The sequence below is a fragment of the Setaria viridis genome, chromosome 4, assembly GCF_005286985.2.
Source record: "Setaria viridis chromosome 4, Setaria_viridis_v4.0, whole genome shotgun sequence".
NCBI lineage: Eukaryota > Viridiplantae > Streptophyta > Magnoliopsida > Poales > Poaceae > Setaria > Setaria viridis.
Window position 1 is genome coordinate 6,666,637 of NC_048266.2, and position 14,888 is coordinate 6,681,524.

The following is a 14,888-nucleotide window of genomic DNA, read 5'->3' on the forward strand; positions in this document are numbered from 1 at the left end:
GCATGATGGTATATATCATATTTTGTCATAACAAAAAATCACTCGAGTAAATTTTTTTAAAAAAACTAATGAGTTTGAAAGATGCAGACCTGTTTCATTTATATTATGTCTTTTTGTTTTATGTATTTTCAGAACATTTAAAAAGTACAAATTCTAAAGCATATATACACGGATAACTGTAACAATCATTGATTTAAAGAGCAAATGTTTTGTTATATTACTTTTCAATCTAGATACACTATCATGCTTTATAAAAATTATCGTAGTATTGACATTATTAATAGTGTGACAAAAGATAAATTCTCGATCTTAGATATTAGTTAAATTTTTTATAATAATTATTTTAAAAATAAAAATATAATAACCTACATATATATACATCAACTTTCATATTTCCTTTTCAATAAAGGTAACACTAGCCCATATATGATCAACTTCTTAGATAAAGAAATCCTAATATTATTTATGTTTTTAAATATACTTAATATAGTTTGTTAGAGAATTATTGATGGATTGGAAGTATTTTTTCCCATCAAATTTAAAATCCACAAACACCATAGCATACCCCCCTCATTGGTTGCGCAATCACATATTTAAGAGACAAATGTTTGACATATTCATTTTTCATCACAAAGCTAAAACTACATTGAATAGATTTTTCTACACCTCTTTTCCTCAAATGATTAGTAGTAGTTAGCATATTAATATTGTGACAAAAGCTAGGCATCATTATCCCCTATAGTTGATCAATTGATGCGTACAAGGACCGATAAGTCTACCTTCCTTACTTTCATATTATCATGCAAGAGTATCTATTTCCTCATTATACTGAGCATCAAACCTCTTCATTAGGCTAGGAACCTTTCGAGATATTTTTTTGGTGCTTACGGAACAGGAAGCATCCGACCACCGACCGGTCCGGAACAGAAATGCAAATCTTGTTGCATCAAATATCATGTTGCTAAGAGTGATCAGTACGACGATCCAGCTGTTACCAAAATATTTACATGCTCTAAAGTTTCCGTTAAAGGGATTCAGCATCTCGTCCTATCCGTGAGCGAGGTAACCAATGGCGAGCCAGCTCTGAACGGCACCGGGGTCATCACCATTAGAGTCGGGGTCATCAGCATAGTTGAACAGTACAAAATAGCAATCTCTCACTGTTTTTTGAAAAATCATCGGGGTCAGCTGACCCCAACAAAGTGCCCTGCCTCCGCCCCTTATAAACGCTGTGATGAAGAAGCAAGCCGAATGGTTCGATCAGTGTCATCCGGCACTAAGCTAAAGCCATGAATTATGGGCGCGCGTACCGGTCGGAAAGCGGCCGCAAAGCCAGCTGACGGTGACGTACGGTTGTCCGTTGCAGATTCAAAGGGAGGGGCAGCGCCCGCTTTTGGATATACGATCGGATTCCGGTTGGAACGGGGCGTCGTACAAATCAACTGATTAGATCGAAAATCAAATGCAAAATGATCGAAAACCAACTGGTTAGTGGTGGTGGCACAACAAATCAAACGCAAAAAGCTGAGGCGGATCAAGTCAAACAAAAGTGGTTAATGCAGAGTGATATAGTTTTAGTCCGGCGTCTCTACGAGAGCAGAGCAATCGAAGCACAGCGCATCATCTCTCCTGGATTACACGTACAGCCACTGACGTTGGATGCACTACACTAGTGTGCAGTGTGATGCAAGCTCGATCGATCGGCTTGTCAGTAAGCGCACTTGGTCACGGTGGCCGCCGGCGTCTCGACGTCGGTAACGACATGGCCGCCGAGCGCGTGCTGCTTGCCGTATCCGTTGCCGTTGGGGGTCGGAGCCGAGGTCAGGGGCAGCTCGGTGACGACCCCGGCGCCGGGCTTGCCGTCGCCGAGGTGGTCCTTGCTCTTGCCCCAGATGAGGGAGTAGAGCCCCACCACTATGATCGCCGCGCCAACCACGCTGTAAGCCACAAAGGCAGGGAGGGAGAAGAAGTTTTCAGCTAGTGCTCAACTAGTCACCGATCAGTGAACATCAGTTGATTAATCGGCTATAATTAACGCAAGATCAACTTGCATTAGCTAGTTAATTACCTTCCCAAGGTGGTCTCTTCTTTGAGTATGGTGGAGCCCATGATGGTGGTGAAGATCATGCAGAGGGGCTGGAACGCCGTCACGAACACCGGGCCGCGCACCCGCGTCACTAGCCCCTGCACGTAGAAGGCCACGCCGGAGCACACGATCCCCTGGAACGCCGGTGGCGGATTAGAAGGTTAGCTTGCTTGGCAACAAAACCATTGGTGCTAGTAGTTAGGCTTTGAATATTACGGAGTAGACGACGGTGAAGAGGCGGGTGTCGAAGCCGATGACCCAGGCGCTCATGTCGCGGCGCTCCGCAAAAAGCGCCACCGCGCCGCTCATCACCGTGCCCACGCCGCAGATGAGCGCCGTCAGCGACATCTCTGCCGGGTAGCTCTGCAGCGTGTTCGACTGCACGCACACGTATGCTGCGTTAGCGCAACGTGACGTACATGTATTGCGCGCCCTGTGCTTAGTTACGCAATGACTCCTACCTGGAGGATGAAGAAGCCGGCCCAGCACACGCAGCTGCCGATGACCATGGCGACGCCGTAGAGCCAGGCACCGCCGCTTTGGCTCGCCGCCGTGCCGGCGGCCACCGCAGCGTGGTGGTGGGCGCCGCCGCTGGACCACGGGAACGGCACGACGGGGCCGTGGTAGAGGACCATGAGTACGGCGCCGGCGACGGTGCAGACCGTGCCGAGGATCTTGGCCTGGCTGTGGAGGCTCCGCAGCCTGAGCTTCTCCATCCTGAGGACGAGCGCCATGAGGAAGGTGACCGCCGGGAGCATGTTGACGAGGGCCGAGGCGAAGCCCGCGGAGGTCAGCTTCGCGCCCAGGTAGTACATGTTCTGGTCCAGCACAGGCTCCAGCAAGGCGAGCCCCATGACCTTGACGAAGATGAGCGGCGTCATCTTGGGCCTCACTCCCCTGCAATGAAATAACAAGCCTCACCATGAGGACGTGTGGCCGGGCATGAGCCGTCGTCGTTCATGATCAGAGTAGTGTACCTCTCGAAGAGGAGCGCGAAGGGGGTCATAAGGACGGTGCCGACGAAGTTGCGGTAGACGACGAGGACGAAGTGGCTCATGCCGCGCCGGAGGGAGGCGACGGAGACGATGTACATCCCGGAGAACCCCACCATCAGGAGCACCATGTACAGGTACGGCTTCACCTCGTTCAGGACCTTGCCCACGCCCATGGCTGATGATGTCGCAGCCGGATTATATTACTAGCTATACAACTCGAGCTAGGCGGCTGCAGTGGCCTGTGAGGCTAGAAGGCTTGAGCTGCTAGCTCTCGCTCACTTGTGCTCCTCTGCTCTGCGGCGAGGAAGAGAGCTGGCGGAGCCGCCAATTTATAGCACGCGCGCGCGCGGGGGCGCACATCGGGTCAACGTCGCCGCATGCATGCATGGCCCACGTGACGTCACGGGAGTGCAGTTGCTGCGTACGGCGTACCCCTACGGCCCTACACTCTTTCCATGGACCATGACCATTTTCTGTAGCAGATGGGGTGAGTCTCACTCTCATGGCAAGTTGTAACCGCAGTTCTGATCCAAGTAGAGGTGGAACTTGAGCCTTGTACGTGCCGTGGCGTGCCCCCGCCATGCACCTCGTGCAGCATCATAGTCGGCATGTCGTGTTTGTTGCGCCAGTGACCCAGTGTCGTGCTAGCTTATTGACATGTCGTATTTGTACGATGATAAAAGAATAACATGGATGGATTTGCCTTCACCACCTCGAGGTGCATAGCCAGAATCCATTGGTCTTGAAACGAAGATGTATTATCCTACTAATTCATAAAGATATCGTGCCGTCGCGTCGGTGCCGTGCTACCTACCGTGACAACAACCTAAACACGACAAAGCCTAAAATTTTTCAAGCCATACTCAGTGCTTTGGACCGTGCCAAAAATTTGCGCCGCGGGTGGCACGGAAATGGCACGGTACAGTTGCTAGCTCTAGCTCAAGTACGTACTATGTACGTATACACTGTAACAGGTGCCGGCCTGTATATATAGGCTACGATGGAGACGGCCGCAAGGTGTCGCTATCGATGGATCCGAGTCACTCGTGCACCCAAGTTCCATTTATATTCCACCGCAGTACAAGATTCTATGTGTTTTTATATTCCAGGAACATGGTTTGTGCGTACATGATCGACCACCCACTTACCCCCCCGGCTCCGGGAAAGCAGAGCACAGCGTCGAGGCAGCTGTGGGCTGTCCCCTGTTGGTGTTGCCTACTGTTCCCTGTGCCGGCAACACTGGTCACTGGAGGAGGTTGCAAGGGTAGTGTCGATCTTTCAAGGCATGCACCAGCAGAAACACGAAAGCCTCAACTTGCTGGTACGGTCTGATCAGTGATCAGTGTGAGAATGGATCGGTCAGGAAGGGTCAGTTGATGGCATATTTCTTGACTAAACCTCTCTAGAGAGGATTTATTCACAGCCATGATGTGTCCCTTCTCTTTCACATGCACGCACATATATCTCGGTACGGAGTTTGTGCTAGCACACGTTACAAAATGCAACAATGGGGGACAATCTTCCAATTTAAGGGCCTTGTAGAAAGCCACTCCGGTAAAGCATATGCCCAATTGGTGGGGGACGATGAAGCAGTATGGGTTGAACACCGGACCAGGTGCCTATTTTTTAAAGTAAATAATGCATAGGTATTTGGATCAATTTTGTTCTAGACTTCCTGATGGGATCCATGTTATTTTGTATTGATTTGGCGAGCACCTAATTAAGAGTTGCTTGCGTTGTAAACCTTTCGAGAACTTTTACTTCTGAATACAAAGAACTTGTACTTCAGGTCACTCTTTCTGTATACCTGTCGTCTCTCCCTTCTTACCAAAGGTGGAAAAAAGGAGATAAGAGAAAGAGTTTTCCCAACTCTTCCTTCCCAAAGATGGAGAGCAATAGCCTGGTTTCTTGCTTGCCGCATAACGCAACCTGAAATGTGCATGAATCTTTGGTGAAAGTAGATGACAAGGAAGAAAAAAAAAAGTACTAACATGAGGAAGGAGACGAAGGGAAAGATGGAGAAGTTGATGAGCAAGTTAAACCAAAGTGTGGCCGACAAGTTCGCACTGTTTAGATAAACGGTCGTTTATACTATTTAAATAGTATTTAAACGCTAAACGGTGGCAAGCCGTTTCCATTTAATCGACCGTTTAGCCCGTTTAATCGACCGTTTAGCCTGTTTAATCGATCGTTTAGTCTGTTTAATCAGCCATTTAGATCGAATAATGGCTAAACAGCAGGTGACCGACTGTTTACCGTTTAGTGTTTAGCGTTTAGGATAACACGTGAAGTTCGTAACCACAAGTATGGCAAAGTCGTTCTGAAAACTGATCGAGTCCATAGCACATAGGCTAGACTACTCATAACAATTAAAATGTGGCTTGTCATGTCCGTGGAGTATACAAAATAGATGTCTAACTTCCGAGGAACTACGTACAGAACGACTAAACTGATGTTCGTTTCACCTTTAGACGATTATGGATTATGATTTTTAAAAGCTCTAGCTGAAACAAACAGGTAGCTTTTTTTCTTAGATTCCACACTTCGGCTTGCCCAGATTCCAACAGTTCCTTTTTAGTTTTTTTTATCCTCAACAGCAATCCTACTCACCCAAAATCCATACAGCGACTGTTTGTTTCAGCTTGCGCAATCTCAGATTCCACAATCCATATCTACGTAATCTCTAGTTAAAACAAAAACAGGCCACAAGCAGCTTAGGAAAAGCTACTCCTCAGCAGCTAACAAAACAAAATACAACAAAAAAAGATCTACGACCTATCTATTCCAAGAAAAAAAACATGGTAAATGCTCCTGCCTTCTCAGAATAGTGTGGTTTAAGAAATGGAGAACGCACATTTGTCTTTTCCTTTCCAGTACGTCTTGCAAGCATGCAGACCCAGATGATGCACCGCAGAGGCGTCCATCTGCCCAAAGCAAAACGAAAGCATATCTCCCCATCTTTCTTTTCTGATCCAGCTTTAAGTACGCATCTAACCAAAGAGACGGGCAGTTTGCTCGTGCCTTTCACGAGATCGACCCAGCAAGCAAGCAACCAAGCCATTTCACCTAACAATCATGCATCGGCTAGTGCTTGCTGATGAGTCCTCTCGCCATGGTGCGCTCCGGCGAGGAATGCATTTCTGCTGGAGCCTGAAACCCTCTCTCTCTCTCTGTCTGCTCGTCGATCGATCTCCTCCTGCATTGGAATCAGAAACCTCTGCGTGCGCGACGCGTCTGTGAATTGCAACTGTTGACCTCCAGAAAGATCTAGCCCTGATTGCCGATTGCAAAAGGCGAACCTCGACACAGATTGCACGTCAGGCGCGGCTGATAGGCGCCGTCCGGCATGCCGGGGCGCGAATCGTGCCGTGTTCTCGCAGGCCATTCTGTTGATTGGTGCTGGGCCGCGTACGTGCGCATGCATGGGTTAAACGTTTCTCTAATCTCTGCTGTGAATCGGTGCGGTTTGATGGATAGGAACTAACTGATGCTGATGGGAGTATGCGTTTGCGTCGTTGGGGCTGTGATTCCTGCAGGTTAATGAGCTCAACATGTTGGTCCCTAACTGGCCAACCAGTACTGTCGCTAGTGCAGCCCACCCAACCATTCTTTTGCTGGAATCCGTCTGATTCTGATAAGCATGCAGATTTGTTAATTATATGCGCCATCATCAGTGCACGACTTTAGAAAATGAAGTAGGATTGTGTAGGAAGATTATCCTTGTGGATAATCCTGGCAACTTTGCGAATCAAATGGCTCAGATAATAAACTGAAGAGCAATCGCTATTCGCTTATGGGTAACATTCTTGCAGGACAGATTCAGATAAACAGACAAGGATTCAGCATGTGTCCTGACGGCAGGGAGGTTGTCTAGCCTCTCTGTCCACCGGTAACTCCTAGGCCTCGCTATAGTACTATCTCCTTTACTTACTGGATCGAAGCTTTTTTAAAAAGAAAAAAGAATTGAGAGATGTTAAGGCCGGGATAAACTGCATCATCGGACACACTGACTGACGCTAGCTATTAATCGTTGATGATTTTTTTTAGCGAATAGTGGTTGATGAATTGATGGTTCAACTACAAATATACTTCCAAAAATAGCTAGCACTTTGCTCCAGAAGCTCATAATATTGGGTCCTATCATGGCGATCCAATCTGTGACGTTTTCCCCATCCTCTGCATCCCCAGGAACATAAATCATGGACAGCGTAGACGCACTGTCCACTGAGCCAGTGAGGTAGTGGCATTGCAGCAATAGCCCGTATGGACTGGATCATGACCTGTCAACATTTTTACCAGCAATTATAGCCGCTCAAAAGATTTCAGACAGGGTTATACTTTGAGGCACATCTACTGTCAACGTGCATGGTCAGTGCAGAGTGTGTAGAAGTGACTACTGACGGGCACACTCACAAAGGGAGTAGTTGATACACTCATGGCAAACAATGCATGACTCCTCAGAAGTACACTCAGAAAATCAGCCTAGTGGATATACTAATGGCGAACAACGCGTGGTTGTGTCCTTGGTCATGATTGGAATTCGCACACGAAGTGTAGAATGTAGGCCACTGAGACCCCCATTTGCTGTAACCGAAAACGAGACCGAGGGTAGAGACGTCACCTTCGAATGTCCTTGAGTAACGAGGATTCGAATCCGGGTGGGCTACCTCGCCAACTAACCAACTATGCTGCAGCCACTTGACCAAAGAGTGCCCTCAGGCCTCGATTCATTTGTCCTAGTTACACAAACAGAAACAGATCGAACATTTATGAAGATGCAAGTTGATCATTGTGGGGTTTGTTGTGGCCATGCATGAAGCCAAAGAGGTTGTGTCATGGAAGTCTGTCTATGCTTGGAGAAGTTTCTCCCTGCTTGGTGTCGGCGACTAACTGAATATATGCATGATCCCTATCAATCCAGGCGATCGCTGAAGACATAAGAGCAAGAACATAGTGCATTCTTACTTGATTCTTAACCCAGTAAAATACCACTGTGCTGCATACTTCGAGTCACTTTGAATTTACAACTATTTATGAATTTATCACTCTACTTAAAAGGGTGTCTTGTGCTTATTATTAAGCTTTTGTTTATCGGTAGAACCTGATATTTATATTTTCAAACAAAAAACATCATGTTTTATGATAAAATTTAGAAAAACTGATCGTATATAGAGCCAATCTTACAGTTTCAACATATAATGGCCAAACTAGACAATGCAAGACTACATAGGTATTGTGTGATATCAAAATAGGTGAGTGCAGTATCAAGAATTTATGAATTAACATCACCAACATTTCCAAACCAAAACACAGGCCTCGCTATTTTGTAAACTCAACACTGGGTGAGACTTTAGTGCAAGAATTGCTGCTGCTGTTCAAACCTGCAACATTGGGTTACATTCAGTTGTAACATTATTTTATCATGATAGACAGCTAGACGCCCTGCACGCCCTGACTTGAGTTGTTGGGGGCATTCAGTTTGCTATCAGAATTATCACCAAAGGAATCAGGCCATATTTCATCAACTGTTATTTAGTTACAGGCTTACCCTCGAGTAAACTGTTAGGATCTAAATTGTAACTCTCGTTGAGAGGATGGCACTAGGAAGAGTTGGGGCAATTTTCTAGTTTTCTTTCCACAATATCATATCCAACCAAAGGTTGGGGATACATATTTATAGCTGGCCTAACAGCCAACCAGCCAAGCATCAAGGCATATGCTAGTCTAAGATGCCTTTGATGCTGTCCTATCTAGTCTAAGATGCCTAGGACTGTCCTACCCTAAAAGTAGTCAACAAAGTGGTGCTACAGCCCCACTGTCCTCCAGTCAACAAACTGGTGCTGCGGCAAACAGAGCAGATGTTGCAGCCTCACAACAAAGCAGTCAACAGGCAGGTGCTGCAGCAAACAGATGTTGCAGCCTCACAAGGACAAGTACAGCAGCAAGACTTATCCAGCATTCTCCCCCTAAGTCTTGTGCGTCGTCTTGTGGGAAAGTTAGACCATCTCGGTCCTGGAACAGAGTTCAAGGAACTTGATCCTCCCAACGGGCTTGGTGAGTAGGTCCGCAAGCTGATCCTTGGTGTTGATGTAGCTCGCCTTGATGCTTCCTTCCTCCAAGCAGCCTCGAATGAAGTGATACCTCACCCGGATGTGCTTGCTCCGCTCATGGAAAACGGGGTTCTTTGCAAGGGCCAGAGCGGACTTGCTGTCCACCCTGAGCTCCACCGCTCTAGTGTCTCTGCCGAGGAGATCACCGAGTAGTCAGGCAAGCCAAAGCACCTGAGTCGAAGCAGTGGAGGTCGCTATGTACTCGGCCTCGCAGCTGGACAGCGCCACCACCTGCTGCTTGACCAACTGCCAGCTAACGAGGTACTTGCCGAGGAAGAAGAGAATCCCGCTCGTGCTCTTGCTGGTGTCGATGTCGCCGGCGTGGTCACTGTCGTTGTACCCGACGAAGTGTGCCGCCCCAGGACACCTCGGGTAGAAGAGACCGTGGTCGAGGGTACCCGCAACGTAGCGGACAATCCTCTTCACGGCTTGCTGGTGCTCCATCGTCGGTCGCTGCATGAACCGATTGACGTAGCCGACGGAGAATGCCAAGTCCGGCCGTGTATGGGCGAGGTAGCGAAGGCTCCCCACAAGACGCCGGTACTGCGTAGCGTCTACCTCCTCTGTCGTGCTGTCGCGGCTCAGCTTCAGCCTCTCCTCCATCGGAGTGAGAGCTGGGTTGCAGTCGGTGAGCCCGGCTAGCTCCACGATGCGCTTGGCATAGGCGGCCTGTCGAAGTGTGATCCCGTAGTCATCCTGGTGCACCTCGATCCCCAGGTAGAAGGAGAGAAGCCCCAGGTCACTCATCTGAAAGGTGACCTTCATTTCTTCCTTGAACGCTGCCACCTCCGCATCCTTGGTGCCGGTGATCACCAAGTCATCGACGTAGACACCCACCAGTTGGGCATTTTCTCCATTGCCCCGCTGGTAGATGGCTGCCTCATGTGGGCTTTGCTCGAAGCCCATCCCTTTGAGCGTGGAATCCAACTTGGCATTCCACGCCCTCGGTGCCTGCCGCAGGCCATAGAGGGCCTTGCGCAAGCGCAGCACCTTGCCCTCCTTGCCTGGGATCACAAAACCCGGCGGCTGGTGCACGTAGACCTCCTCCTTCAAGTCGTCGTTAAGAAACACCGACTTGACGTCCATGTGATGAACGCGCCAGCCTTCTTGGGTGGCCAGCGCAAGGAGGAGTCGCACGGACTCCATCCGTGCCACGGGGACGAAAGCATCGTCGAAGTTGATCCCTTCCTGCTGCACGAACCCACGTGCCACCAAGCGAGCCTTGTGCTTGACGATGGCACCGGCTTCATCCCTCTTCAGCTTGAACACCCACTTAAGGGTGATCACGCGGTGACCACGAGGGAGGTCAGCAAGCTCCCAAGTGCGGTTCTTCTCAACCGCGTCCATCCCCGACTACATCGTGGCGCGCCATGCCGCGTGTCTCTTGACCTCCGCGAAAGACCAAGGCTCGCCGTCATCACACGCAAGGTGCAACTGTGCCTCCAAGTCGTGAGGCACCAGTCCCGACACCGGCTGGTCGCCGAGGAGGTCTTCCATTATAAGGTACCGCAACTGCTCGCCGTCATGGTACGCGTCGATGCACTCCTCGTCGTGAGAGGACGGAGTAGAGAACTCCACCGGGCTGTGCTCGACATGAGTTGGTGTCGGAGTAGACGTGCTCGGAGGGGTGGCTGTCGGTGCTGGAGTACGTGGCGTCGCCGGCTGTGGTGGTGCCGGCGAGAATCTCGTCGTAGCCGGAGTCGCAGCTGGAGAGCGTGGCGCTGCCGGAGTAGCAGGCGTCGGAGTCGGTGGAGGTTCGGGGACTGAGGTAGGCACGCTCGGCGAAGAAGAGCTGCCTACTCCCCCAGCTCCCTCGAAGTGGACGTACTCGACAGTGAAGTCGTCGTACGTTGGAGTCGAACCGTCGTCCACCGCCTTGTCCCACGCCCATCCTCGCCCTTTGTCAAACACAACGTCGCGCGCTGTGTGCACACGCTGTGTCTCCGGGTCGAGAATGCGGTAGGCCTTCGAGCCCTCCGCGTAGCCGATGAACACTTCTAGAGTGCTCCTGTCGTCAAGCTTGCCGATGTGGCCAAGCTCCTTGGCAAACGCGAGGCAGCCGAAGACCCGTAGGTGGGACACCGCCAGCTTGCGCCCATGCCAAGCCTCGTACGGCGTCCTGTCGTCAAGCGTCTTGGTGGGCGAGCGGTTGAGGATGTAGACAGCCATTACCACCGCCTCTCCCCTGAAAAAAGCCAGCATCCCCCTCTGCTTGAGGAGGGCCCGAGCCATCCCCACAACCGTTTGGTTGCGCTGCTCGACGACGTCATTCTGCTGCAGGCTGTACGACGCAGAGTAGTGGCGCTGAATGCCCTCATCAGCGCAGTACGACGCGAATTCAGCCGCCGTTCTCAGTGCGCGGCACGCGCAGCTTGCGGCCGCACTCCGCCTCCGCAGCAGCCTGCGTGCGCCTGATGGCGTCCGCAGCCTCTTCCTTGCTGCCGAGGACCATCACCCACATGTAGCGGGAGAGGTCGTCGACGAGCAGCAAGAAGTAGCGTCGTCCTCCGAGTGTGGCCGGTGTCACCGGGCCACACAAGTCCCCGTGCACGAGCTTGAGCCTCTCCTTGGCTCGGAAGCTCGCCTGCTGGGGAAAGGGGAGCCTGGCCGCGTATCGGCTGTCGACAGTCCTTGGCCCCATAGCCAAGCCTGCCACAGTTGCGGCGCGCGTCGTCTCATGGCGGCTTGTGCTTGCCGGCAGCACCACCCTGGGCGCCTCCTCGCACGCCGCCAGCACCACCCTGGGCGCCTCGTCGCGCCTTGGGCGCCTTGTGCGGCTTGCCGCGCCTGCGGTCGAATGTCAAGGAAGAAGGCTCCCCATTCTTCCGATCACCCTGGCGGGCCTCCCACTGTTCCTGAGTGAAATGGAGCTTCCCGCCAATGATGACAGGCCCTGAGGGAGGCTGTGACTCGTCGCTGTCGACGACCTTGAGGTGACCTATCGCCTCCTCGATCGACATCCTGGAGAGGTCCAGCAGAGACTCGATCGAGCGAGCGATCTGCTTGTACTTCTCGGGTACGCAGCGGAGGAGCTTCTTGACAGCTCTCTCCTCGCTGTAGGTGTCGTCACCATACTGCACCATCTTCTGCAACAGAATGTTGAGACGGAGAGCAAAGTCATCAACATCCTCACCTGGCTTGAAGGCCAGGTTCTCCCACTCCTTGCGAAGTGCCTGCAGTGTGGATTTGCGGGCGCGGTCCCTGCCGATGCGTGCCGCAGCGATGGCGTCTCAGGCCTCCTTGGCAGTCCGCTTCTGGGAAAGCGAGAACTGCATCTCGGGCGGGACTGCAGCGATGAGGGCGTCCAGCGCCCGTCGATCCTCATCGTAGTCGACGTCATCGTACCGAACTACCTCCCACATGTGCCGCACCTGGAGCATCACCCTCATCACCGCGGCCCACTCGATGTAGTTGGTCTTGGTGAGGGTAGGCCACCCACCACCGGGGCCGACTTCCCTAACAACAGCCTGGGCCCCGTGGCGACCATGACGGCGGTCCGGGGAAGGAGAGCCGCGCTGCCTGAAAGGGCCGCGCTCTCCGTCGACCCAGCCGTCGTGCCGCCGATCGAACTCCATCTCCGCCTCCAGCTGGGCAGCCCTCTCCCGCAATCGATGGACCTCCAGTGCGAGGTTGATATGCGGGTCGCCCTGGGAGTCGCGGTCACCATGTCCGCCAGGAACACAGTCGTCGCGCGCGCCCCCGCCGGGAGCGCCGCCGGCGCGTGCACGCCCGTCTAGGCTGCCGCCGCCGCGCCCACGGGGGTGCGCGGCTGCCCACTGTGCCACCCGTTCCTGCGCCGCCTCCCTTGCTAGCACGAGCTCTACGTCGGTACCGCCATCGGCAGAGGTAGCGCTGTTGATGCTACCGCCACGTAGAGTCTCAAGTTCCGCTGCCGCCGCACGCGCAGCATCTGCCGCCGCCGCCGCTTCCACTTCCGCCCTCACTGCAGCCAGCTCCGCCGCCGCCAGCCTCGACGCCCTTGCTGCCGCCGTAGCGGTTTCTGCCGCCACTCGGGTACGTTCCTCTGCCGCAGCGAGCTCGGCCTCCTGCCGACGCCGCGCGCTCGAGGCGACCGAGTGCTGAAACTGTCCTGCGGACATAGCGCGCCACCGGGGGGCTGCGTGGGGAAGAGGCTGCTTCCGACGAGCTGTTGCTCGTCTGCGTAGGGGGGAGGAGTGAGCAGGGACAGCCGGTGTTTCTGCTACCGGCTGGGGACGAAGGGTGGCTAGGGAGGGATGTGAGCAAGAGATGTTCAAGCTACAGGATAGTACGGCTCTGATACCAGTTGTTAGGATCTGAACTGTAACTCTCATCGAGAGGATAGCAGTAGGAAGAGTTGGGGCAATTTTCTGAGTTTTTTCTTCCACAATACCATATCCAACCAAGGGTTAGGGATACATATTTATAGCTGGCCTAGCAGCCAACCAGCCAAGCATCAAGGCATATGCTAGTCTAAGATACCTTTGATGCTGTCCTTTCTAGTATAAGATGCCTAGAACTATCCTACCCTAAAAGTAGTCAACAAAGTGATGCTGCAGCAAGCATATGCTGCAGCCCCACTGTCCTCCAGTCAACAAACTGGTGCTGCAGCAAACAGAGCAGATACTGCAGCCTCACAACAAAGTAATCAACAGGCAGGTGCTGCAGCAAACAGATGCTGCAGCCTCACAAGGACCAGTACAGCAGCAAGACTTATCCAGCATAAACACGGTCCCATGTTGTGGATTACCACACGGTCCCATGTTGTGGATTACCTGAAAGTTCACCTCCAGTGGATGAAAGAGGGAAATACCAATTTTTCATCTCATAAGCAAAGCAAAAGAAATACATAGAGAAAAAAAAAGATAACCTGAAATAATCATCATTACATTCTCGAGTGATGCCACTGAGAAACATGGGAATGTATCTAGTGCAAACCATCTACCCCGTGCAACCTTGAAAACTATGAATCAAGGTCACAAGATACTAATCCAATAGATAAAGTTAATGGTGGGATTATTTTGCAGTTAAGCCAGCCACTTTTTCATATCATAGAAAAAGTGATGCATCAAAAGTGGTCGGCGGGTGGGGGGATTACCTGCAAAATAATCCCACCACTAACACTATCCATTGGATTAGCATCTCGTGGCCTTAATTCATAGTTTTCAATTCATAGTTTTCAAGATTGCACGGGGTAGATGGTTTGCATCATATACATGGCAAGACATATTGCTTCTGAATATCAGAAATATTTCCTTGAACCGATCCAGCATCGGTGTCAGAATGCTTCATCATTAAACACCAGAAGTATAAAGAACCCAATGCCAGTGATTAACTGACAACTCTAAAAATGCTGGCTCAAATTTTATGCGGTCATGTATTAACACGGCAATACAACAATACAGTATGATACATTACTGTCATAATCAAATGAACATGCAAATTGAACATGACATGCTAGATGTCCTGAACCTAGGTGACCAACTGAAATATATGAAGTTATTGGTATGAGAACCTCGACGGATTGGTACATCATGGTATCAATCATCCTATAAAATTTGCTCGGATGACACAAACCTTTGTATTTATACCAAGCATTATATGCCCATGAGCATGAGAAATGAGATGGTAATGGACCAACACATCCCATGCCTCAAACCAAACATCCCAGACACATTAAAGAAAACACAGAACAGAGACGACAGGTGAACAGATCAA

The 14,888-nt window shown here is 51.0% G+C and overlaps 1 protein-coding gene across 1 annotated transcript; it reads right to left on the minus strand.

Annotated features, from left to right (window-relative positions):
• Positions 1-1,534: 1,534 nt before the first annotated feature.
• Positions 1,535-3,385, minus strand: LOC117851619 (WAT1-related protein At1g44800). The gene is made up of 5 exons (XM_034733465.2): positions 3,064-3,385; positions 2,548-2,983; positions 2,303-2,464; positions 2,069-2,220; positions 1,535-1,937 (listed from the first exon to the last, which is right to left on the minus strand). The coding sequence occupies exons 1-5, from the start codon at positions 3,252-3,254 to the stop codon at positions 1,709-1,711; spliced, it is 1,170 nt and encodes a 389-aa protein (XP_034589356.1). The 5' UTR covers positions 3,255-3,385; the 3' UTR covers positions 1,535-1,708.
• Between the last annotated feature and the right edge of the window lie 11,503 nt (positions 3,386-14,888).